The 27,839-nt window shown below is 37.4% G+C and overlaps 1 protein-coding gene across 1 annotated transcript in view; it reads left to right on the plus strand.

Moving 5' to 3' along the window:
* LOC126475260 (phospholipid-transporting ATPase ABCA1-like) overlaps window positions 1-27,839 on the plus strand; it is a 407,094-nt gene that overhangs the window by 326,346 nt on the left and 52,909 nt on the right. The window contains exons 19-21 of the mRNA XM_050102975.1: window positions 4,161-4,286; window positions 4,392-4,580; window positions 16,111-16,344. Coding sequence (XP_049958932.1) covers window positions 4,161-4,286; window positions 4,392-4,580; window positions 16,111-16,344 — 549 coding nt within the window. The remainder of the gene's footprint in view (window positions 1-4,160; window positions 4,287-4,391; window positions 4,581-16,110; window positions 16,345-27,839) is intronic.

Raw genomic sequence — 27,839 nt, forward strand, 5'->3', positions numbered from 1 at the left:
TTTATCATTTTCCATGGATCCCTTGGAGAGGAGTCTCTGGGATGTGGGAAGAGTCAAAGGTTGTTTTCTTTTTTTTTAATTCACTCTGAAACCAGTCTTTAGCACTTACAAGACCTTTGGTATGCTCTGGTATATTATTAAATATATGAGTACCTATGCATTTGGCTCCTTTTTGGAGTAATGTTAAGCTTTTATAGTCCTTATTCAGATTGTTTTTAATTCTGGTATTATAATCATGGTTTGCGCTATTTTGTGTAAAAAGAGACATGTTGGAAATGACAAAGGACATCAGTGGGTATATGTACAAGAAGTAATATCAGAATAGCCAGTTTCTTAAAGAGGTCTCTGCATGATGATCTAGGACTGACACCAGATATAATTCTAATGACTCATTTCTGAATTTTGAAAATATTCTCTTTGTGAAAGGAGATTCCTCAGAAGATAATTCCATAACTCATTAGTGAATGGAAGTAGGGCGAATAAACTAACTTCTTCATTTTTAAATCACCTACTTCTGCTATCATGCTTACGGCAAATGTAGCTGAACTAGGGTGTTTCATTAAGTCTAGAGTGTGAGTTTTCCAATTTAGGTTGTGGCCAGTTTATAACGCTAAAATTTTGAAGCTGTCTGCAGCTTTAATTTCATTGTTTAAATACATTATAGTCATAGGATCAGGTATTCTTTGTGCGGTACTAGACTGTATGTTCTGGGTCTTGTCAAAGTTCAGTGACAATCCATTTGCTGTGAACCACCCATTGATACTTAGAAATATTTCATTAGCTGATGGCTCAGTGAGATCATGGGTACTGTTTTTTATACCAATACTTGTAACATCTGCAAATAAGACAAAATGTGCATTTTGTGACACTGCATATGTAAGGTCATAAATATATAATAGGAACAACAAGGGATCTAAAATAGAGTCCTGGGGCAACTCTTGTCTGATGATTTCATAGTTTGAATGACTATTGTTGTGTGGTAAGCCTGATACAGACATTCACTGTTTCCTATTAAAAAGATAGGATGAGAACCACGAGCCTGCAAATCCTGTTATCCTATAATATTTTAAGTTCTGTAAATGGATATCATGATTACACACTCAAAAGCTTTAGCCAGATCACACAATATTCCAAGTGGTAATAACTTTTGATTTATGGATTGTAATATATCATCTGTAAAAGTGGTTATAGCTTGATCAGTTAACAATCCTTTTTGAAATCCAAACTGATTGCGAATGAGAACATTTTTCTGTAATAAGTGTTTATAAAGTCTATTGTACACAACCCTTTCAAACACTTTTGAAAATATTGCAAATAATGAAATGGAGCGGAAGTTTTCCACCGATGATTTGTCTCCTTTTTTGTGTAATGGTTTGACAATAGCATATTTAAGCCTCTCTGGAAAAGTAACACTGTGGAGGGATTCATTACATAAGTAACTCAGTATGTCACAAAGTTCTGAGGACCAACATTTAATTATGGTAGTGCTGATTTCATCATAACCACTGGAACATTTATTTTTAAGAGAGCTAAAAATATTAGAAATCTCTTTCACTGAGGTACGATATAGTTGAATTTTGTCAAACTTCTGCGGAAATGCATTTTTTAAATATTTTAAGGTGTCTGCTGAGAAACTATGCAAACATAAGTTGTCTGCTACTGAAAGGAAAAAGTTGTTGAAAGTGTCTTTAATTTTGGAAATATCTCTAATCAACTCATTATTTACATTTAACATAATTTCCTCATTTGCCTGATTGGTTTTTCCTGTTTCACTTTTTACTATGTTCCATATAGTTTTTAACTTGTTATTAGAGGCATTTATTTTTTCTTGAAAATAAATACATTTTGAGATTCTGATTACTTTGTTTAGAATTTTACAATATAATTTGTAATGTGATTTAGCTCTGTAGTCATCATTTTCCCTTGACATTAAGTGCAGTCTTCTTTTTGTTTTGCAAGATACTTTTATTTCATTTGTAATCCAAGGTTTTGAAACATTTAATCCATTTCCTTTGATTACTTTCTTAGGGCAGCAGTTTTCAATGTGACCTACGACTATATTAGAGGAACAGTTATATTTTTCATTTATCCCGGTGAATTGTATACATCTATCCAGTCTGTATTCCTCAAACAGCTTTTTGTACCTTCAATTCCTGTTTCATTAATTATTCATATAGTTTCCCACTTCCTGTTGTTAGTTGAATCGGACCCCACTATATTAAATGTAATCAACTGGGTATCATGATCTGAAAGGCCATTAAATATTGGATTTATACTATGATTTGCTAGTGTGGTAATATCTATGAAAATGTTATCGGTAGTAGTGAGTGCTGGTGCCCATAACACTGGTTGGAAACTGTACTAAGGGAATGAGATTACAAGAAGTGTTAAGAGACTATAGTATGGATCATGAGTGACTATCCTCCAGAAAATTTAAATAAAAATCTCCACTTAGTATGAGTTCATTATTTTTAGAAGTTAAGAAATTTAATACTGCATCAAGCTGTTTAGTGAATAGCTGGAAATTACCAGTTGGAGCCCTGTATATTGTGACTATAATTATTTTTCTTTTGTGTGTTTCTACTTGTGTGGCACACACTTCAAAATGCATACCTAATATCTTATAACATACTTTCTGCACTGTTTATTATTTCTTGATGGTATACTTGGACAATACATAATCAGATACTTTTAACATTACAAAACTGGATTAGCTGTGTTTTTACAAAGTATAATTCTAACCCATTTGTGCAAAACTAGTCAGTAACTTTCATGAAAACCTCATGTACTATTTTATCTGGTGCTGCTTCTTCATTCAGTTTCACAACAATGCATGATCATATGCAAACAGGACTAAATTCTACCTCCTGATTCAAATAAAATGGTAGATAATTAATATGAAGCAAGAGCCAAATTCTCTTATTGTCCTAGTTTTGTAATCTTAGTTTTACTTGTCGTTTCCACACTCTGTTGTTACTTTAATCTGCTTATGTAGACCTTGCATGGGCTTTCTTACGGATCATGATCTACATATCTTTCAACGTTTTCTTTCTTGAAACTTGTGATTTGGTACTGCAAAAAGAATCACGAATTCTGAAAGGTAAAGATTAATTTATTGCCATGTGTGTTTATTAAGCAGGTCTTTGTTATCATGACGGTTGTCTCCATGGTCATTTATGGTATTTGCTTTTCCTTCAGTGGTTTTTCATTGAAATTTTGGAGTGTTCTTGGTAGCATGTCTCCCATTCACCCAATATTTTTTTGAGTTTGTATGTTGTCTTTTTAAAACAAACAGAAAGTACTACTCACCCTAATGTTTGTATTTTATTTTTTCCTGTTACTTTACTATGGACTTTCACTTGTTAATTTCAAAATTACTGTTATGATATTCTTTAATGATCACCAGCTATTGTATAATTTCCACATACTTGCTAATTGCTTCTGTGTCAGATGTAACAAAAACTGTTCCAGCACAAGGATATATTACAACTGACCATTCTGACAATTATTTAATTTGTTCTGCAGGGTATGATATATATAGGCTAATGCAGTCTTTTGTGACTGTAATAAAAGTGTTATTAAGACCAAACATGTTAAATTTATTTTGGAGTATCTTCAGTGGTCACTGTGACTTGTGATGATTGGTGGCTTCCCTCATTGATGAAACAATCGTTACTTATTGTGACCATTTGTGCACTTGCAGCAATAGGTATTATTCCAAGTTTTTGCATTTTGATCTCTGCTGTTTGTTAAGATACATGCAAGAATTCATAAAAAATATATATGCTGCATGTGCATGAATAGTCACAGTGCATATCCATTGTATTGTCTGTGTGTAAAGTCATTGATTATAAGCTGCAGTGACCACCGAAGATGCCTTAAAACATAGCAAAATGCACTTGGTCTTGAAATACTGTTATTACAGTCGAAAGAGACATTATTGAACCTATAAATAACCTCTATTGCTGTTACTGCAGAAAAAGGGGTCATACATCAAAGAAGACAACAAGTGTATTAATTTGTTCTGTTGAGCAGTTGTTTAAAGCAAATTTAATGAATTAAATTTTATTTTTATTTTCTATTTGTCAAAATTTATATATTTTTTGGATCTAAGCTGAAGCTGTAACAATTGAGTTCTAATTCTTTTGTAAATTTTTCAGGTGTTTTTGTCATGTTATTGATATTATATGGATTCTCTGCAATTCCATTCACATATGTTTGTAGTTATCTGCGAGGAACAGTGTCTAGTGCATTTAACCTGATAGTGACTACCAATCTTATTGTGGGTAGGTACACTGTGAACATAACTTCATAGGTATATATAATGTAATTTTGTGTCGCGCTTGTATCTTTTTTGACACACTAATTTATAATTTTATAATATATTTCAGGTCTAATAGGATGTGCTGTAGTGTATCTCATGTCACTGAGTCCAAATTTTGACACTGAAAGAAAAATCATTGATACAGTGCTTCACATGATACCACACTACACATTGTCAAGCAGCATGAAGAAATATGCCACAATAACAGCAATGAGGATTAACTGTGTGGTCACTAAACAACCAGGCTGTGATGAAGGTAAAGATGACAATGACTTAATCGTAAATAAAATTCATTGTAGAATTTTTTTGTTTCGGAGAATGGTTTTATATATTGATTTGTTGATTATTACCTGGCAAATCAGTTTCAAACAAGTTTAAATCAAGTACACACAGGATTTTTGTTCCTGCATGTTTACAGTTAGAACTGGCCCTGTGTTTGTAGTATGTTTGGGACGGGTCCTTAGGAGAGGGAGAGCTGGCCAGTCAGTTAGTGCTTGTCAGTGGTGCTCACCATGTCTGAGGTTGACTGCGCAATTCAGGGACCTAGCGTTGTCAAGGACCATGTGTTTGCCTAGAAGAATGAGAATGAGTGAAAATCAGGATGGAATCACCATCCTTGGACCGGCATTGCAGACAGAAAGATTTGCACGAAGACATTCTTGAAGATGATCAATAGGCTAGTGTTGACAAAATTGCAGAACAGGTTGGGGTAAGTTATGGGAGCTCTCAAGCAATCAACACAGATGATATCAAGTTCCATAAAGTACCTGTGAGGTGGGTCCCTAGTGTTTTTACTGTGGATTAGAAGTGGAGACATTTAAAGGTCTCTCAGAGGCTTACAGCAAGGTTTGTGAAAGAAGGTGATGCATTTTTGAGCCTGATCACCATCTACAATGAAACTAGGGTCCACCACTACACTTCCAAGTTGAAACAAGCCAGTATGGAGTGACAGAGGAAAGAGGAGATATCTCCAGTGAAAGTCAGCACTCGACTGTAGGTTGCAAGGTTTTTTCAACAATTTTCTTTGGCCATGAGACACTGTGCTCATTGATTTTTTTTGCATGAGCAATGGGCAATCAATGCTGCTTACTGCTGTGAGCTGGTTAACATGATGAAGGGTGCATCTCCAAAACAACTCCAGGCCCATACTGCAATTCTGATGATCTCAAAACTTGAAGAAATGTGCTGGACTAAACTTGATCATCCTTTTATTTAATTCATTTATTTCATCTTCAAGCATTTTTCGGGCTATTGATTTTAATAGTTCATACAAATTGAATAATACATAATGGTACAGGTAATAATAAAGGAAACAGTTAAATCATGTAAATTTTCATCCTAACGCACAATGAGTATAAGTTTAAATTTGAGATTTTCCATTGCACAATCAAAAAATTCATCTATAGCATTGAAAGCTTTCTTTTAAGACAATTTTGTAGAATGTTTCTAAAGGTTTTTAATTAGGTAATGTGTATTTCTGACGGCAGTGCACTGAACAGTTTTACTCCAAGGTGTGTATAGCTGTTGTCAGTCTTGTGTAATCTTTTAAGGGGTTAGTCAGTCTTTTCCTTGTGACATATATTGTGACAATGAAATAATTGCATTAATCTGTAGTTCTCTTGGGTTTCTTTTGTGTAGACTAGGTAATTGAGTATAAGTAATGATGGGACTGTCATGACACTCAGCTTATTGAAAAGTTACTTACAAGATACATTCTTTTTGAATATACCAGCTAAACATGTGATAAAATTTTTCTTCCACATGAAAACTCATTGTGCCCCAGTGGAACTGCCCCAAAGCTGTATGCAGTACATTGTGTGTCTATGAAAAAATGTGTAATAAGCACTGAGCATCATTTTTTTCACTCGCAGATGCTCTAGGTTTGTGTAATAGATAGATGACTCTTGAGAATTTAGTGCATATAGAATCTGTGTGGGAGTTCAGAGTTAATTTGGAATCCAAATTGAAGTGACACACTGATATTGTTGATATTTCACAAATTAGAAAATTACATATTTGGTTTTATTTTGATTTCCAGTTAATTCATAGTCTTTAAACTTGTTACTAGAAATTCTTAGGTTGGCTTTGGTTTGTCCCTTTAGATACTCTGTGTCATTTCCAGTTGTAACGAAAGTGGTATCATCAACGTACAGAACTGATCTACATGGCATGGTACTAGGTAGGTCATTACTATAAATTATAAACAATAAGGGTCCCGCTACGGAACCTTGAGGCATGTTGTTGTTGTTGTTGTGGTCTTCAGTCCTGAGACTGGTTTGATGCAGCTCTCCATGCTACTCTATCCTGTGCAAGCTTTTTCATCTCCCAGTACCTACTGCAACCTACATCCTTCTGAATCTGCTTAGTGTATTCATCTCTTGGTCTCCCTCTACGATTTTTACCCTCCACGCTGCCCTCCAATACTAAATTGGTGATCCCTTGATGCCTCAGAACATGTCCTACCAACCGATCCCTTCTTCTGGACAAGTTGTGCCACAAACTTCTCTTCTCCCCAATCCTATTCAATACTTCCTCATTAGTTATGTGATCTACCCATCTAATCTTCAGCATTCTTCTGTAGCACCACATTTCGAAAGCTTCTATTCTCTTCTTGTCCAAACTATTTATCGTCCATGTTTCACTTCCATACATGGCTACACTCCATACGAATACTTTCAGAAATGACTTCCTGACACTTAAATCAATACTGGATGTTAACAAATTTCTCTTCTTCAGAAACGCTTTCCTTGCCATTGCCAGCCTACATTTTATATCCTCTCTACTTCGACCATCATCAGTTATTTTGCTCCCCAAATAGCAAAACTCCTTTACTACTTTAAGTGCCTCATTTCCTAATCTAATTCCCTCAGCATCACCCGACTTAATTCGACTACATTCCATTATCCTTGTTTTGCTTTTGTTGATGTTCATCTTATATCCTCCTTTCAAGACACTGTCCATTCCATTCAACTGCTCTTCCAAGTCCTTTGCTGTCTCTGACAGAATTACAATGTCATCGGCGAACCTCAAAGTTTTTATTTCTTCTCCATGAATTTTAATACCTACTCCGAATTTTTCTTTTGTTTCCTTTACTGCTTGCTCAATATACAGATTGAACAACATCGGGGAGAGGCTACAACCCTGTCTTACTCCCTTCCCAACCACTGCTTCCCTTTCATGTCCCTCGACTCTTATAACTGCCATCTGGTTTCTGTACAAATTGTAAATAGCCTTTCGCTCCCTGTATTTTAACCCTGCCACCTTTAGAATTTGAAAGAGAGTATTCCAGTCAACATTGTCAAAAGCTTTCTCTAAGTCTACAAATGCTAGAAACGTAGGTTTGCCTTTCCTTAATCTTTCTTCTAAGATAAGTCGTAAGGTCAGTATTGCCTCACGTGTTCCAGTGTTTCTACGGAATCCAAACTGATCTTCCCCGAGGTTGGCTTCTACTAGTTTTTCCATTCGTCTGTAAAGAATTCGTGTTAGTATTTTGCAGCTGTGACTTATTAAACTGATAGTTCGGTAATTTTCACATCTGTCAACACCTGCTTTCTTTGGGATTGGAATTATTATATTCTTCTTGAAGTCTGGGGGTATTTCGCCTGTTTCATACATCTTGCTCACCAGATGGTAGAGTTTTGTCAGGACTGGCTCTCCCAAGGCCGTCAGTAGTTCCAATGGAATATTGTCTACTCCGGGGGCCTTGTTTCGACTCAGGTCTTTCAGTGCTCTGTCAAACTCTTCACGCAGTATCATATCTCCCATTTCATCTTCATCTACATCCTCTTCCATTTCCATAATATTGTCCTCAAGTACATCGCTCTTGTATAGACCCTCTATATACTCCTTCCACCTTTCTGCTTTCCCTTGCATGCCTCTCGAAAAATATAAGAATCCAGAGCTCTCACCATGAAGTGTACCTTCTGTTTACTATTGTCAAGATATGATTCTGTAAGTGTGAGTTCTATATCTTGAACGCTATAGCACCTCAGTTTATCTATTAGAATCTGATGACACACAATCAGATGTGTTGCTTAGGTCAATCAGTAGGGCATCAACAGATGATTTTGCTTCAGAGGTGCTGAGTATTGTTGAAACAACATTTTCAACAGCTTTCAGTGTAGACGACTTTTCCTAGAAGCCATACTGAGTGTTTTTCAGTGTTCCATGCATGTGAAGTGTTTGTAAATTTGTTGGTACATGCAATGTTCAACTATTTTTGAAAGTATTGGTACAAGAGAAATAGGTGATAGTTGTCAACACATGACTTGTCCCCTTTTTTATCTAGAGAGACAACTACTGTTGTCTTTAAACAATCTGGAAAATAATAACTCATAAAAATCCAATATATTAGTACACAGAGTGATTGCAATATTTTTAATAATAGAATTTGATAGACCATACAAGTCTTCTGATTTCTAATTGATGAATTTTACTATAACTACTGCAATATCAGTAACAGCAACTTGTGCCCACTTGAATGAGGATTTTGCGGATTTGTTGTGTGATATCAATAACTTTGTATTTTCTAAATGTTTATTAATGCCTGATTTTAAGTTGACATTTTGTTGAGCTGGGTATCCTTTGCTGCCAGAATTAATAAAGAAGTTGTTCATAACATTGGGTGTGATACTGGTAGTGTCACAAGTGGCTTTATTAGTATTACCCAATTGTGCTTTGATGATTCTCCAAGGAACCTTACATTTGTTTTCTGATTGCTAAATATAGTTATCATTTCCTATTTCTTTCTGTTGTTTAATTTATAATCTGTACCTTTTCCTTAGTTGAAGGTACTGAAGTCTATCTTCTTCACTGTTCTTTGATATATTTTAAAGATTGATGACCTATGCTCCCAATTTTTTGAGGTCAGGTGTAAACCATTGATGTAAACTTATACAATTAATTTTGCTTGGTTTTGCCTTGCATCATTTTAATTCTTTAGGACAGCACTTATTAAAGATATTGGAAAAAGGATTAACAAAGTTGTCAAAAGCTTAAACAACATTTGCAAAGTGAAACAGGAAGTTGGAACATTCTGTCATACACAGTTACGATATAACAATCATTAACAATTCTAATGTACTTGGGTTGTTCTCATTGCTCTGTGGGATTTTTTGTCAGTAATTTTAACCATATCCCCTTCATTATTTGATAGATACTTGGTATTAAAAAGCTCTATTTCGTACATATTTCTTTCTGCATACGTTATTGTCCGGACATGATAGATACCTTGTTGGCTTGTTATTGCGCAAAACATATTGTGGGACCTGAGGACATTATGTATGTGTAAGTGCTTTGTTGTTGTCCCCGAGTGTCAATGTTAATAACCCCAAAGATTAAGATTTTATTTTGTGTGTATTTCTGCAATTGGGAGATTGTTCTACCTAGTACTTCCGTGAAGACATCAATATTGCTGTCAGGGGTACAGTATGCAGACACTACAATTAGTTTGGGATCTGGCAATAGTATAGAAGCTGCTTCAAATATACTTCCAATGCAGAAATTACTGATTTCAGGATTAGTGCATTTTGCCAAAAGATCATAGCTGACACACATCAGAGTACCCCCCAGTTGTTCAGACTTCTCCAAAAACTTTATACTAAACAGTAGCCCTTTGGCTCACACAGAGATAATTGATTCTCATTTAGTCACTGTTCAGTAAGATATATAAGGGCATTTTTATTTTGTCATAGTAGGAGGAACAGTAAGATCACCTGTCTTATTTTTTAAAGCTGTGATGTTGACATGCAAAAATACCATAGAGTTGTTATAAGATAGGAGCAGGTCTGCCCTGTCTGAATGTAATTAACTTTATACTTTGTCGACACAGTCAGTCTCCTTACTTAAATTAAAAAAGGATTGTGGTGAGATTGTTGATCCCATCCTAATGTTGTTTTCTGTGCAGTTAGTACATGAGGCTCTTTTACTATTGTACAATGCACTTTCCTGGATACTAGAAGTAGTGTTCTTTTGTCTTTGCATGTCTTCATTATCAAGCCATGTGGCAACATTACTGACATTGGCATCATTTCAGCTTAACTTAAGGTCAGCACATTTTTGTTGACCACATTCATGGTTGATATTGTATATGTCTGTTTCTTGGAATGAGTCAAACTATCACGTGGAAATTTTGTTGTGTTCAGTTCTCTTTTTGCTTCACAGCAGTTGCCCACTAAATTTGCACTACTTACAAACCTTTTTTTTTTTTTTTTTTTTGTTTTCCACTTTCTTGCTGTTTCCATTGCATATTTTAAAGGTGTTACTGTCCTTACTATTTCCTAACAGTTTGAGAGCACTTCGTTCACTTGTTGACTTTTCATGGTTCATTACAGTTGGTGCTTCATAGCAGTTGTTGTTCAAGAAATTCATGCTGTTTCCACACTTGTTTTGGTTTTCCACTTTGTGAGGACATAGCATTTTCTTGATTTAATTTCATCATATTTTGCTTCAACATTAGCTCACTATTTTCAGATGCATGTTTATTTACATCCATTACAGCACACTGATCACAAGTTGCAAACTAGAAATACTTTTGTTTAGGTCTGATGTTTCACCTTTACATTCTACACATGCTTCCTTTTTACCAGCAAAATTTACTCTTTATTGAGGAGGAGCAGCACTATAATACAGGGTGTAGCAAAAAGAACAATCCAATTTGGCATGTCTATATTTCTGAAACTAATAAAAATATACAATGAATTTCGTTTTTTGATGAATGGGAAACTCAAAATGTATTTTTTTTTTCATAGGTGTTCAGTATGCCCCCCCCCCCCCCCCCCTTGAGATGCACGGCATATGTCAATGTGATACTCAAATTTTTCCCACACTGCAGTGAGCATGTTTTCAGTTACAGCTTCCACAGTGTTATGCGATGTCTCAGTTCATTCATTGTTGTTGGTAACGGAGACACATAAACAGTGTCTTTTATAAACCCCCATAAGAAATAAGCACGTAGTGTCAGGTCCAGTGACCTTGGAGGCCAATAATGTAAGGCTGAATCATTTGGTCCAGTGTGACACATCCATCGTTCAGTAACCTTTGATTAAAAAATCCTCACACTTCCAGATGCCAGTGTAGAGGTGCCCCATCCTGTTGGTAAATAAAGTTGTTTGAAGCAGCCTCCAACTGTGAGAAAAGAAAGTTCTCAAACATATTGAGATATGTGCTTCCTGTAACAGTGTTCTCGGCAAAGAAAAATGGACCCTACACCTTTTCATGTGAAACTGCACAAAACACATTATATTTTGTTCCATACCACATATTTTCACATTATGATGGTTCACCCTTCCATTTAAATGGGATGTTGCCTCATCATGAAACACTAAGTGTAAAAGGAAACTGTCATCCTCCATCTTGCCAAGAATGAAATTACAAAACTTCACATGTTGTTGTTTGTCACCTTCATGAAGAGCTTGCAGTAGCTGAATTTTGTATGGTTTCATGTGTAAATGTCAACGTGACAGATGACAGACAGACCTCGGGGGCATGTTGAGCTGTCAAGCTGCATGGGGAATGGATTTCTGTGGACTCCTTGTAAAACCATGGCAGTTGTGTTGGTCGTCTATGTCAGACACTCGGTGACAGTCCGGAGATTTGCCTTTACACAAACAACCTGTTTCTTGGAAATGTGCATGCCATTGTCTAATGCTCTGTACTGTAGGAGGATCCACACCATACCTAGTATGAATGTCACGCTGAACAGTTATTACTGACCGCACTGCGTAAAATGTTGAACAGACAATGCTTTCTGTTGTCCTGACACTATTTTTACTAGAACTGAAGTGGACACATATTGCTGCTACCTAGTGGAAACCACATAAAACTCGAGAGTTTGCTCTTTCAAAAAGTACATTGTTCACACACACATCTCAAATAATATAATAGTTATGATTTTTTGAAATTGAGTGATTCTTTTTGATACAGTCTGTATTTCACACTGTCTGCCATCTTTGCCATTCTCCCTATAGCCCGGACCTATTGCACTGTGATTTTAATTTGTTTGGACTGCTGAAAGAAGCTCTAGCGATGCAACGATTTGAAGATGATGAGGGCATGGAGGGATTCCTGTTCAGTTGACAACCAGGTTCGTTCTACAATACTTGGATAAAAAAGCCTTCCTCCTTGCTGGAAATTTTTTTTCCTAAATTCAGAAACTGTATAGAAAATATATTACAGTTTCTTTTTATTTATCAATAAATAATTTCAAAAATAGTTAAAGTCCCATTTCTGTTTGATTTACCCTCAGAATTAAGAATTAAAAACGTTGCTGTGAATAATCTATTGCATTTTAGTTGCCAACTAACTTTTACTTATGAGTCCATTATCAAACAACAATCATCACCATCAAAGACAGAATCATACAAAAATTTAAAGAATAAATAACAAAAAAGCCATCATTTTAACTATGACAACAGCATATTACTACAGAATAAGAAAGATTACCGATCAACTTCTTGATTTCCCCTTGGTTATGACATGTTTTCAGGTTTGCATGATATTATTTCATGACTAAATTAAAAACAGGCTTGCAAAAGCATAACAACTGATTATGAGGCCAGTTTGATAATTAACACAGATCAGTAGTCCCCTAACTGTATGGTCGTCCTAACCCCTAAAATGAAGGCTATTCTTTCTACTCTGTTTCTTTTCTTTTAGTCACATCCCACAAACTTGCAAGAAGAGTAAATCCTGTCATTAAAATGAAATTCAAACCTGACCATCAAATGTTAAGTCATTTGACATAATGAATCATGGAAACCTCACCTATTTCACATCAAACTTGGTGTGAATATTTAGGTGTGAGCAGATTGTTTTCCAAGTTATCCGCAGGTGAACGTGTAACTATCCTGACAATAATAAAGTTTCAGAATCAATATTAAGTGGGTGACATTTGGCTAGCCAAGTAGGTGTGCTTACCACAAAATTATTCATATTTGAGATGAGACTATTAATTAGTATCGTGACCTGATATTATTCCCAGTCTGTGCCCAGTTTGGACTGAAATTTTCATGAGTGATTTTGGAATCCACTTCTTAAATACATAATGTTCAACTGCAGATGTGGGGAGGATGCATGACTATTAATAATTTTTGCTCTAGTAATTAATAATATAACTCTAAGATGATATTTCTGTGAACAGCTACATATTCTTAGGATAAGTGACAAGTAGTATCGAGCTCAAATTACCAGTTGTTCTGCATGAATTAATCCCCTGAGTAATAGTATTTCAGTATCAGTGCCTCATATAACTTTCTTTTCGGTGAACCTAACTTCATTGGCATTAATTTGTTCCCTATTATTTTATTATGCATTTTCATTTCTATGTGTCCAGGAGCTTGGGCATACAGTCTCAGGGTACAGAACACAAAGTGTTCCCCCCTCCCCCCCTCTGCCCCTCCTCATGTCATGTGTGAACAAAATGTTTTCCTGCAAATAATTGCTGTGGGGAATACAAAATGAAACAATTGAGGAGCATTTTTCAAAACTCAGTAAATGCTCATTTGTTCAAAATGTAGATTTTTGTAGTTACAAATCAAGCTTGTAGCCGTGCACATTCTATTGAAACGATTTTGTCAAAAGCTGACATTTGTCATTGTTATAAGGTGTTGAAAACTGAATTTTTGCAAAACTCAGTAGTTCCTCTCAGCCAGTTGAAGCAAAAGCTGATAAACACAAACTGCACTTTGCATCTGAGTGACATTAAGGTAGAATAACAATGTAGTTAAAAAAAATGGATGGTTTGCACAACAAATGCAATGTTTGCTGTGTTTATCATTGCCATTGCTCTGCTTTGTATCAACACTACTAGTACTGCAGCAGTGTGGCACTCATCGACTAAGCAGTTCAGCTACGCTCCATAGCCTCATGCTGTTCTCAGTGTTGGATACCTCCATTAGTTCCCCCTTTTGCCATTAGCAGCCAATATTGTGACAATATGTGGGGCATCAAATGCGGTAAACGTGGTAGGCCTTTTGCTGCCTTGCACTCAGAGGGTCCCTTGCAAGATGCCTTTCAAAATGCTGCTCAGCAAATGATGGTGTATGAAAAGTCTAAGAAGAAGGTATTGTTATCGGTGTCGGATACTTATAGTGGAAATTCTGTAGAGTAGAGTGTGAGGCAAGGACATCCAGAAACTCCAGCCAGAAAGTAAGGAAAACAGCTGTCTTGGAAAAGTACAACATGATCACCAGGGAAAGAAGAAGTATATCTTAAAAGTTATAAGGCATTTTAACATGCCAGAAGGAGCAGATTAATTTTATAAGAACAATGTTGAAAGTGAGCAATAGATTTCCACTTCAGTATTGTTGTTGCTAGTATTTTGTGTTTTATTTCAGTAGCATTTGTTGCTACTTTGCATTTCTGCTTATGAAACGTTTATGGAAAAGTAGGTTACTAAACTGTTATTGCAGTAGGTTATTGTATTTCTTTGCAAAATAGGAAGTAAAGTGTGTACACACACACACACACACACACACACACACACACACACACACACACACACACACACACACAAAATTTAACTTCCATCCGGCTTGCATTTAACAACCTTTGCAAATATGTGGAAACTTTGTCCCTCCGTTCTGGAATAACAATGAAAAGCTTAGAAAAGTCACACACACAATCAGAATCCTGCCTGCAAAATCTGTGTCAATGTTAAATTGTCTTGTTTGGTTTGATATTTTAAAACTGCACTTCTTCAAAAATTCAGTTTTTTGTTTGTAGCCAGTTTTGAAAAGGGAAAAAAAACCCTCCTCAATTTCATAAATGTTTAGGGATGAGACAATTAATATTTTTTAGGTTTCTAAATAATGGATAACATGGTTCTTTATGATGTATGCTGCACATATTCCAAATGATTTCTTTCTGCATCTTTAGCAGACACAACATGTTGACAGAGTCATACCCCACCCCTAAAAAAAAAGGGGGGGTGTGGGGGGTACCATACCTAATAACAGATGCAACATGTATGTGCTACTTTTTGTGTGACTGTAACAGTTGCAGTTGATCATATTTGCATTGCAAATGTAAAGCTGTGCAATTTATTTGCTAGGTACTTTGTGTATCTGCCACTCCAAATTTTTATTCAGATTTAATCCTGAGATTTTACTGAGTCAGTTTGTTTTACATCTTGGTTGTTGTGAATAATTGTAATCTGCTCACATTTATGCTGATTGGTTTGAGCTTCATCGTGTGGGTCTTGGACATGGTTAGATTCAACCCATTTATCTGAAACCAAGTTTCTACAGTAGTAAAGATACTAAATGATTCACGATTGTTCCATGCATCCTGATTTTCAATGAACGTAGAAGTGAGACGGCACTGAAGTTTCCAACCACATAGATATATTTTGCAGCTGTAACTACTACCATTATTAATTGCCACTTTGAGCTCATTAAACTCATAATCAAGAAATGTTCTCAGCTGTAATCAGTAGAACACTAAGGCAATATAATATGACAAAAATGTTGCACAAAACTATGAAGAAACAAAGAATATAGAATTTATTACAAGAAAGCATTTGATTAATATTTATACATTCAGGTTATGTAGACAGTGGAAGAAGCATGAGCTGGAAACAAACAATCAAAAACTTAATTATGTAACTTTATATTGTGTGGTGATAATTACAACTTCATGACAATCTCTTGTGTGTTATGCCACCAGCACCACTTGGTTTCATATAGTGTTGTAAATGACAGATTTCTTCTGAATTACACTTAAGAAACTACTTGTAGAAATATGTATGATGTGTTTGAAAATGTTTTCCTTTGTGTTTTGTGTTTCAGACATGTCATATTTTGCAACAGTGCTACCCAAAGAATTCACCCTGACAGAGGATATAATGTTTTTTGGAATTGATGGCTTGGTCTTCTTTTTCATCTTGCTGCTGATAGAATATGGTTTGACTAAGAAAATATATGCATTAATTGAAAAACTTGTCTTTAAAGGGACGATAGTAAGAGGGTCTTTAGATGATGATGTGAAAGAAGAAGAACTTAGAGTAAAAATGCAATTGCAAGGTAAAGTAATACTTACTCTGAAATTCATTAATTCAGTTATCCATCCATCATACATCCATGTATACATCTTGTTCTGTAGATCCCATGGTACATTCCATGAATGTCTGGGATGCGTAAGGAAATCAAGGGTGTATATTTTATTTAAGGCCATTGAGTAATATGACCAAATTTTGTGAATGATTGTAGTATTGTAGTGCTAATTTTAATTATATTAGAACCTAATACAAAAATTCCTGTGGAAATATTCTTCAGTGAAGTAGAAAGAATTGCCATACTATGTTTTATTATTCAGACTTGAACTCCACTTTAACTTCCACAAGACATTCAGTATGCTCCGACAGGTTGCTGAATACACATGCACCAGTATAGTTCTCTCATGTCAGTTATAATTTTGAACCCTTGAAGTCTTGTTTCAACACACACCTTCTTCTGTCATGCAGTTGATAGAAAAAGTATGAAGCTGCTATGTAAGTATCCCAAAATATTTTAACTTCTATATGCTGATATCATGCTCCACACAATCAAAAGCCTTTGGTGAGCATATTTCCACATACAGTTATTTCTGGTTTGTTGCTCTAAAGAAACAAACTATTGTATGATCGGTGTAAAACAAAATATGGGACTGTAGATAGAGTGATGCAGAAGAAACCCAGTTCGGCATAAAGAGAGAAATGCCCAAAACCTTCAATGACTACTGTTGCAGAATATTGTTAAATGACCTTTCACAAAACCCGAAGAAATTATGGTCATATGTAAAGGCTGTTAGTGGCACCATCATTAGCGTCCAGTCTCTAGCAAATGATACAGGAATCGAAATTGAGGGTAGCGGAGCAGAAGCTGAAATGCTAGACACGGTTTTCTAATGTTCCTTTACAAAGGAAAGCATGGGAGAATCACCCCAATTTAATCCCCATACTAGTAAAAAGATGAATGAAATAAGTATTAGTGTCTGTGGTGTTGAGAAACTGCTGAAATCTTTAAAACTGAACAAAGCTCCAGGACCCAGTGGTATCTCTGTCAGATTCTGTATTGAATTTGCAGCTTAGTTAACCCCTCTTTTCACTGTAATCTATTATAGAGCCCTCAAACAACAAATCTTGTCCAGTACTTGGAAGGAAGCACAGGTCACACACAATTGAAAGAATGGTGGTATTACTGTCCATTATCCTTCGCACCGATTTATTGTAGAATCTTAGCACATATCCTGAGCTCAAACATAATGGGATACCTCCAACAAAATCACCTCCTCCATACTGATAAAAATGAATTCTGAAAATATTGATCATGTGAAACCCAATTCTCACTTTTCTGACATTCTGAAAGCTTTGGATTAAGGTAGTCAGGTAGATGTGTTATTTCCTTATTTCTGAAATGCATTTCACTCAGTACCACATCTGGACTTATTAGACAAACACGATCACGTGGTGTATCAAACAAAATTTGTGGCTGGGCTGAGGATTTTTTGGTAGGGAGGATGCAGCATGTTATTTTGGATGGTTACTCATCATCAGATGAAGAAGTAGCTTCAGGCGTGCTGCAAGGAAGTGTGTTCGGACATTTGCTGTTCATGTTTAAGATTAATGACCTTGCAGACAATATTAATAATAACCTCAGACTTTTGCAGATGATGCAATTACCTATAAAATGAAGTAATGTCTGAAAAGAAGCTTCATAAATATTCAGCCAGATCTTGATAAGATTTCATGGTGGTGCAAAGATTGACAACTTGCTTCAAATGTTCAGAAATGTAAAGTAAAATTGTGGACTTCGCAAAACGAAATAATGTAATGTCATATGGACTATAACATTAGTGAGTCACAGCTGGAATTAGCAAACAAATATGTGCATGAAACACTTTGTCCTGCTGAGACTTAAGTACAAACTTGCAGCAGCTTAATAGAGAATGGAAAGGAGAAGCCATCACTGAAACAAAGAAGATAATGAAGAGCATAATTAGTGAAGTGGAGAAGATCACTGTACTCATATGGTGCTTCCAATTTTTGGAACAGCCACATATATCTGTCTTTAAGTTAGACCTAATATTCTAAACCCATTGAGGTTCATAAGTGGAAGTACTTGGACATATTACCAGGTCATAATAAGTCCTAGCAGTTTGTGGTAAATGAAACTGGGACATCTCACTCATCGCCACAGGAGTAAGTGCTTCACACTTCAAGGATTGGAATAGGCTGATGGTACGCTATGCTTGTTAGAAAAGGTGATTAAAAGGAGGATAAGACAAGGACAACCTCACGCTAGATTGACTCCTAGAGCTCGCCATATCACCATTAACAAAGACGACAAATAGGATTCCATCTGTCTAAAATACCATCCCCAAATATTTTAGAGAAAAACATCCAATGTGCTCTTCAAGATGTGACCACTAAATTTTGGAAGATTTTACAAAAATGCAGCACAAATGGGGAATGACAGAAGACCATACAAGCACAAAATCCATCAATTTCATGTCAAACCCCATGTACCCTTCATCTAAATGAACACGTACCAGCATCGTAATACATTACAGGTCAAAATAAAGATGCAGTAATACCCAGTATCAGAAAAACAGTGTGAAAATTTAAAATTGGGTAACTATTCATACAATTAAATTTTTAAGTTCCATTTATTTTACATGTTCAGAAATTATTTCACAAGATGAAACAGTGCTTTATTAGAAATGGCTTTAGTTTTATTTTAAATATTAGCTTAGTATCATTTTTTTCTTTCCTATGATATCTTATTCTGTTGTTTGAAATAAATGTTAATTATGCTCGTTTGATAGGACATTTTTTTGAATATGCTTGGTATGTATTTGATTTCCCTGTGGTACAGTAATTCTTGTTTGTAGTGGTTCCCCTGTTTTCAAGAGGTAGTCCCTATTTAACAAAATAGTTTCATAAATGAACAATCCTAGAACATGCAGAACACCAAGCTTAGCAAAGTGAAATTTCCCGGATTCCATCTTTTTAAAGATAAAGATTATTCTTAGAACTCATTTTTGCATTCTAAAAATATTTAAAGAGTTCAGTGCCATCAGAAAATGAACCCAATAATTTGTAGACCATAGCATACCAATGTGAGCTCCTTTGATGAATTATTTATGTGTATGCCATATTTTAAATCATGCTGAACTATCAGACCCAAAATTTTTGTCACACTTACATTTTCTAGAGGATCACTTTTAATCATATTTGAATAGAGATTTGGATAGATGATGGAAATAAATGAATGTTGAGATGTACAAGATTTCCAGTGAATTTCCTTTATGTGAACCACTCTGAAAGTCTTTCCATAGAACTTCCTGCCATTGGCTGCAGGGTTTCTGGGCTGGATCCAGTGAGCAATGTGCTGGAATCATTGGTAAATGGGATAGTTTTCTGAGTACTTACTAATTCAACAAATCGTCTACATAAATCAAGAGGAGTAATAGTTCTAGCATTGAGACCTGAGGTACACCATATTTTATTGCTAATTTGCTGGAAAGGAACGAATTGTTTCTTGTTTTATTCATAGTGTAAACTCATATGAACACTGCTAACTATGTGCTACACCTCTTACATCTTGTCTTTCTAATTTTTCATGCAGAATTTTATGGTCCAGGATATCAAAGGCTTATAAAAAGTCCAGGAAAATACCTGCAGCTAATTTATATTGGTCAGGGGATTGTAAAAATACAGTCTAAGAATCCATAAATTGTTGTTTGTGCAGTCTTAGACTTTTTAAAGGCATATTGTTGGATGATTAGAGGTGATTTATGTATGAAACTTATGAGTGTGGCACAGAAATTTTGTGGAATTTTTGAGAAGGAATTTAACCCTGACATGGGGTGGTAGTTTGATAGTTTATTAGAAGAACTTTTTTAGCAGCAGTAAAACTTTTGCTATTCTCAGAACATCTGGAAAGACACTAGTATCTAGAGAGAGGTTGAAAATTTTTGCCAATGGTTTTACTGTGCAGTGCTAAAAAGTGCTCTTGAATGCTCAAAAATACTCTGCAGTACTCTTTAACCTGATGAAGTATTCAACAGTACCATAATTTGAAATAACAGTTATGGAAAGGATAGATTGCTACACACACACACACACACACACACACACACACACACACACACACACACACACACAAGCCACTATCTCACTCCACATTGTATGGGTATGAAAATTTGTAACAAAGTGAAAGGAAGAGAATTGCTCAACATAAAGTTAGAAACACTAAAAAAACCTTATATGAGAAACTAGTGCAGAAATGTTACTATTCAGTAGAATAATTCGTAAATGACAACCTGAAAATTTGAACAGGAGAGAGCAAGTACTTGTGACTGTTAATTTGTAAAAGTTTGTTACTTTGACGAAAAATTATTAATCAATTAAGTATTTAATTAATTATTCAGTAACATATATTATATTACTGATATTGTAAGGAAAATTGTAAACTAGTTTTTGTGTTGTGACGAGTCTCCTGTACATAGTCAATGGCTTGAAATTGTCTGTTACGAGACAATAAACTTCCATTCCATTCTATTCTGGCTGTCCAGGACGGACTGAAACAGAAACGTGTTGAACGGGCGCAACAATCTGGAGTGTGGAATGTGGAGGTATAACAGGGTATGGGTGGGAGGAGAGGAAATGGTGCTCCCTGATGAAGCGTGCCAGTTGTAGAGGTGGGGGACAAGGCAGCCAGATACAGCAATGGGAGGCTGTGAGGGAGGGAGGGAGGGAGGGAAGAGGATAAAAGGGAGCAGAAATTATTAGGTGGAGGTTTGGGGACAATAGGTTACCACAGGTTGTGGCTGGGATGTAAGGATAACTCCCATGTGGGCAGCTTAAAAAAGTTGGTGGTGGAGGGGAAAATTTAGATGGCCTGGGCTGTGAAGCAGCTGTAGAAATCAAGCATGTTATGTTCAGCTGCATGTTATTCAACAGGATGGTCCACTTTGTTGTTGGCCACAGTTTGGTGGTGACTATTCATCCTCGTGAATAGCTAGTTGGTTGTGAAAACAATATAAGAAGCTTTTCAATGATTGGAGTGACTACCAACCAGCCGTTCACTGGGACGAATGGCAACTGCCAAACTGTGGTCAAGAGCTAAGTGGACAACCCCATTGCCCAACATGCAGCTAAACATAACATGCTTAATTTCATTGGCTGCTTCACAACCTGGGCCATCTGGATTCTCCCCTCCACCACCAGCTTTTCTGAACTGTGCAGAATGGAGTTATCTTTCAAACACATTTTCCACTCCAGAAATCATCTTGGTCTCGACCTATGGTAACCTGTTATCTCAACACCTTCCACCTGACAGTTTCTGCTCCCTTTGTCCTATCATCTTCTCCCAACTCATATCCCACCATTATTGTGTACTGCTCTATGCCAATGCAACCACTGATCTTTTCTACTTCTCTGCTCCTCTCCTTTTTCGCTTCCTTTATGCCCTTCTCTCCCTCTCCGACAGCCTCTCCCAACACAGCCTTGTGTGCCCCCTCTAGTCTCTGCACGCTCTGCCAGGCAGCCTGTTTCCCCTTCTCCCACCCATGTCGTGCAATCCCTCCCTCTTTCCCACTCCACTATGTATTGTTTGTCCCATTTGACACATTTGTCTCAAGCTGGCCAGAGCAGCCTGAGATAGTTGTCATGTATGCCTGAAGTGTGCTTGCTTATGTGAATGCTGACATGTTTCCATTTTCTGACAAAGGCTTCGGCTGAAAAGTTAATGTGTTACAGACTTTTCCTTCTGCCTGTCTACAATGCAACATGTCATCATTATGGTGAGTAGCAATCTATCTTTTCCATAATTGTTGATATTCCAACTTGGACTTTACATTGTCTAGTTTGAAATAAAGTACTCTGCCTGTCACTTCTTTATAGAACATCGAAAACATTTCAAAACATTCAAGAACATTAAAAAAATTCAGAAACTATGTGGAACATTGTAAAACCTACAACATTAGAAAATATTTTAGAACATTTTAAAAGATTCATTGACATTTAAAAATGTCCATAGCTAAATATAGATAAATCTCAAACTTTTCCCTTAAATATGCATTGATGCGAAAGAGATAGATGTCTTGATGCCCACCACAATGTGATACTGACCACTTCAAACACTCACATTTCCAGAAACACAACAGCTCCCACCGCATAACCACTATAATACACAGCAGGGGTCCCAAGGGTAGCATCTGAAATGAAAATCAAAAGAATCATCTTTAAATAAAGAAATTATATAGCTGTAATAACTCATTTTATTCTCAATGTAGCTGTGTTTAATTTAGTGAAAGCTAACTTTGCTTTGTTTTAACTAGTATTTCATACATAATTAACTTAATCACAATACTTGCTTAATGAACTACATTTGTCATCTTGTTATTTGGTGACTAGATGAACAAATTCTTTGGGTTTCTGGTCCCTAGAGCAAGCGGCATACAACTGACTGTGAGAAAAGCATGTTTGTTTCAGATTAATATCATATCATCTTAATGTTTGTTTTTGTGCCTTACTTATAGTGATACTAAATGGTGTTAACAATGGATATTGCAGTCTTCTGAATCAAACTTGGAGTTCTGTATATATGAGCGGAATCCTTAGAACAAATGCTGCTGTTGGTTTTTTTTTCCCCCTGCTTTTATTATATTCTTTGTTAACTGTTCATGAGTATTTCTTGTTTTCAATTTTTGAATTAATATCATCAAGTACTTCGTTTCTCACTGCTAAAATGATTGTTTCAAATAACCAACTTAAGTAATTTTGAACAAAGTGTGGGAAAACTTCATCTGTTAATTTATTTGGGCTCTTACTAATGTTACATAAATCATTCATAAGGTCAATTCAGCCAGTTACACAATCAATGTCGTGCAATCCCTCCCTCTTTCCCAACATGCATGTTGGTAGGAAGGATGCAGATGGCACTGGCTGTGAAGTAGTCATTAAAATACAGAACATCATGACCACTGTCTGTGACCACTAAGGCCAGACTGCAAGCAACTGTGCCTGATGAGAAAACAATCTGGGTTGTGGGGGAAGGATTGCCTTCACTAATTTTTAAGAGTTTTCTGACAAAATGTTTTGCTTCTTCATAATTGGAAAGTTGACAGTATTGTGAAAAGGATAGATTCCTACTCACCATATAGAGGAGATATTGAGCTGCAGACAAAGAGACTGCTAAACATTTGAAGTTTCAGTCAAAAGCTAGAGTTCCAACCTGCACAACTGAGAAAAATTGGTGTTGGTAGGAAGGATGCAGATGGCACTGGCTGTGAAGTAGTCATTAAAATACAGAACATCATGACCACTGTCTGTGACCACTAAGGCCAGACTGCAAGCAACTGTGCCTGATGAGAAAACAATCTGGGTTGTGGGGGAAGGAGGAGGGTGAGGTTGGGAAGTGGGAGGGATAGCAGGAAAAGGATGGAAGTAGGGGAGAGGCAAAGGAGGGAAGTAGGGGAGAGGCAAAGGAGGGAAGTAGGGGAGAGGCAAAGGAGGGAAGTAGGGGAGAGGAAAAAATGAGGGAAGTAGGGGAGGAGTGGGACACACACACACACACACACACACACACACACACACACACACACACCTGCACAGTTCAGAAAAGCTGGGCTTGGTAGGAAGTATACAGATGGCAAAGACTGTGAAACAGTCATTAAAATGAAGATCATTGTGTTTGACAGCATGCTCAGCAACAGGTTGGTCATGTTCCCCCTCGGTCACAGTTTTTTGGTGGCCATTCATGTGAACAGGCAGCTTCTTGGTTGTCAAGCCCTTGTAGAATACATCACGGTGGTTGCAGTGTAGCTCATAGATTACTTGACTGCTTTCCCAGGTAGCCCTGCCTTTGAGGCGTTAGGTGATGCTTGTGACTACTGGAGTAGGTGATTCGGGAAGATGTATGAGAAAGGTCTTGCGTCTGGGTCAGTTACGGCCTATGAGCCATAAGGCAAGGGGTTGGGCATGGGGGTGGAATAAGTATGGATGAGGATATTGTGTAGGTTCAGCGGGTGGCGGCGTACCACTGTGGCAGGGGTGGAAAGGATAATCGGTTGGATATTCCTCATTTCAGGGCATGATAAGACGTGGTCAAAACCCTGGTGGAGAATCTGACTCAGTTGCTAGAGTCCTGGGTGGTACTGAGTCTCGAGGGCAATGCTCCTTTGTGGCTGAACGGTAGGCCTCTACTAGGTGTTGGGTTACTGGAGAGATAAGGCACAGGAGATCTCCTTCTACAAGATTGGGAAGGTAATTTCGTTCTCAGCGACATGATCAGTATATTTGGAGAGGATGTGCTCATCACTAGAGTTGCAAGGCCACAGGTGGATAGACTGTATGGTTGGGAGTTATTGGTATGGAATGAATGGCAGCTGGTGAAGTGGAGGAATTGATGGTGGGTGGTAGGTCTGAAGTTGACCTTCACCTCAAAGATAGCTACCTCAGTACTTCAGTTCAAACCTATCAACCACCAGCAATACCTCCACTTCGATAGCTGCCACCCATTCCATACCAAAAAGTCTCTTCTATACAGCTTAGCCACTCATGGCCATCATCACACCTGTAGTGACAAGCAGTTCCTCTCCAAATATGCCAATGGTCTCACTGAGGCTTTCACAGACTGTAATTACCCTCCCAACCTTTACAGAAAGCGGTCTCCTGTGCCTCATCTCTCCAGTCACTCACCACCTCCCGGAGACCCCATTCAGTTACAAAAAAACGTTCCCCTTGTGACTCAGTACCAACCAGTTCTAGAGCAACTGATTCACTTTTCGACCAGGATTTCAACTACATTTCATCGTGATCTGTGATGAGGACTATCGTAACCACTATCCTTTGCACCCCTTGCATAGAGGTATTCTGCCACCCACCAAACCTACTCAATATCCCTGTCCATCCCTATTCCACTCCTGACCCAACCCCTTGCCTCACGGCTTATATCCATACAGTCCGGTCACAAGCATCACCTATCCCATCAAAGGCAGACTGTCTGTGAAAGCAGTCATGTGATCTACAAGCTAAGCTGCAACCACTATGCTGCATTCTATGTGGGCCTGACAAACAACAAGCTGTCTGTCTGCGTGAGTGGCCACTGACAAACTGTGGCTGAGAGACAGCTGAACCGTCCAGATGCTGAGCATGCTGCCTAAAATAGCGTTCTTCACGTAAATGACTGCTTCGCAGCCTGTGCCACCTGGATCCTTACCACCAACACCAGCTTTTCTGAACTGCTTGGGCGGGATCTCTTCCTGCAATATATCCTATGTTATCGTAACCAATTAGCTTTAACCTTCATTAGTCCCTGTCCTTGACTCACATATCCCCTTTCCTGTTCCCACTCCAACACTACAGAATCTTCTGTTCCACCAGCACGCCCAGTAGTCTCCCCTTCCCCATCCCATGTCCAACCCCCTGATTTCACCTTGCTGCCCTGCCCTGTCCCTGGCACGTCCTTGTATGCTTACAAGCAGCACTCTACTGTTGCCCACCCCTACCCTGTTATTCCCCACCTTCACCATCCCAGCCCCCTCCTTACCCCCACAGCACAGATTGCTTCTTGTATCACAAGCAGTTATTTGCTGTCTGGCTTCAGTGGCCAGAGGCAGTGCTCGTGTGTGTTCCTTTTGCTTGGGCGAATATGTGTGTGCTGATGCTTTAGAAGAATGACTTTTGGCCAAAAGCTCACTTGTGTAGCAGTCTCTTTGTTGTATCTGTCTGTGAGTCAACATCTCCCTTTATGGTGAGTAGCAATCTAGTCTTTTCATAATAATATCGTTATTCCATCCTGGATTTTTCTTTGGAAAGTTGAACTCTCATATTTGTTCTTAACTGTACTTCCCTTACTTGAGGTCCCAGAAGTAATTTCTTCAAATGTGCATCGATTTTTGCTGTTGGATTTGTCTTTGGAATAACTGCAAGCATTTGCCGCAACTGTCCTCAATGAGTTAGTAATTTGCCTCCCGTTAATTCTGGATTACCTCTGAGATTTAGAACATTCTCAAATATTCTAGATGATACAACATTCTGAGATTTAGGACATTCTCAAATATTCTGGATGATACAACATTCTAGAAGGAAAATTCTGGCCAGTCTTGACCACTTTTACACTAGATTCCAAGCTGCTTCACCATCTTCCCACAGGAAGTCCATTGGTGTGATGCACCCTTTGGACACCCATATCTGCAAACCAGACCCTTACAGTTCCAAACCTTCTTCATGGATGGGGATTGGAGGACTGACATACCATACAACCCCCGCAGTACTGAGTGAGTGTGTGCCGGAGTTATAGCGGCAAGAACAGACAAACTACAGTTACATGGGGAATGAGGCCTACCCCACCATATAACCCCCATGGGGCAGTGAAATTTGCTTGCTAAGTTTCGGTGGCATGCACAGACACACCACACTGATGATTTAATTTTACTTAAAATTCCATCAGGATTTGTTGCATAAACAGGTGCAGAGGCATCCAAGATCATGCATTTCGTGGAAGAGTTTGGGACTGGTCCTTTACAGTTTACTTGAATGAGGTAGATTTTTTGTTGGTGTACAAAGTGTGAAATTTAGTACTCAAAGCTACCATCCCTGGCAACAGTAGAGAGTCTGACCAGGGTGTGCACTGATTCAAACTGAGCTTGGATGACAGGTACTGGTATGTCATTCCATGCTGCTTAAACTATGTGCCAAAGAGTATAAATCATTAGTGGCTAATGAGTGGTGGGATGCCAGTCTCTTGGCATTCCATGAACAGATGTTTTCAGTGGGTGAGAGATCTGGAGAACGTGCTACCCAGGACAGCAGTCAAATACCGTCTTTATCATGGTAGATAAGGATGTGTTACCTTTATGAAAGATAATGTCAGGGTGACATTAAAGATAGGACATGCGAGAAACATAATGCTTTCTGTCCAAATTGTTGGTTATACAGACCAGAGATGATTGTGTTTTGTACCTAACAGCACACTGTATCATCACGCTGTAGTCAAATCAGTGTAAGAAGATCCCTGGCAGTAACAGTGAGTTGGTTTACAGCAGCTTTGCATGTTTATCTCAGCCAATCATATAAGGTGACTTTTTAAATGTCTCTATGACAACGCATCATGGTTGTTGCATCTGTGTAGATGATCATCATTTTTGCCTGCAGCTGTTAGCATTACACAGCTGAAAGTTGGCAATAATGCAGTTAATTATTGGGGCTCTTCTTATGCTGACTGGAATGTAGGTGTGATGATGAAAACTAAAAGTTGGTAATATTTTTCTCCTTGGAGCCTCCAAAAATGGATGTGTAGATTCTGATGCTACATACAGAAATGTAACTGGTCTGAAAAAAAATTGTATGTCACTTCTGTGTTCAGTCTAGTCATTGGGTGCTCCACTACTACGATTTCAAAGGAGGCCTTACCTTTTTTTAAATTCTGTAATGCAGCAAATGAAGAAGGCTTGACAGACATTGCAAAATGGCTAAGCAGATATGACTAGAGAACAAATGCAGTGCTGTAGAAGCATCCATGAGTAGAGT

This window comes from Schistocerca serialis, chromosome 4 (genome assembly GCF_023864345.2).
Source record: "Schistocerca serialis cubense isolate TAMUIC-IGC-003099 chromosome 4, iqSchSeri2.2, whole genome shotgun sequence".
In the NCBI taxonomy this organism is placed as follows: Eukaryota; Metazoa; Arthropoda; class Insecta; order Orthoptera; family Acrididae; genus Schistocerca; species Schistocerca serialis.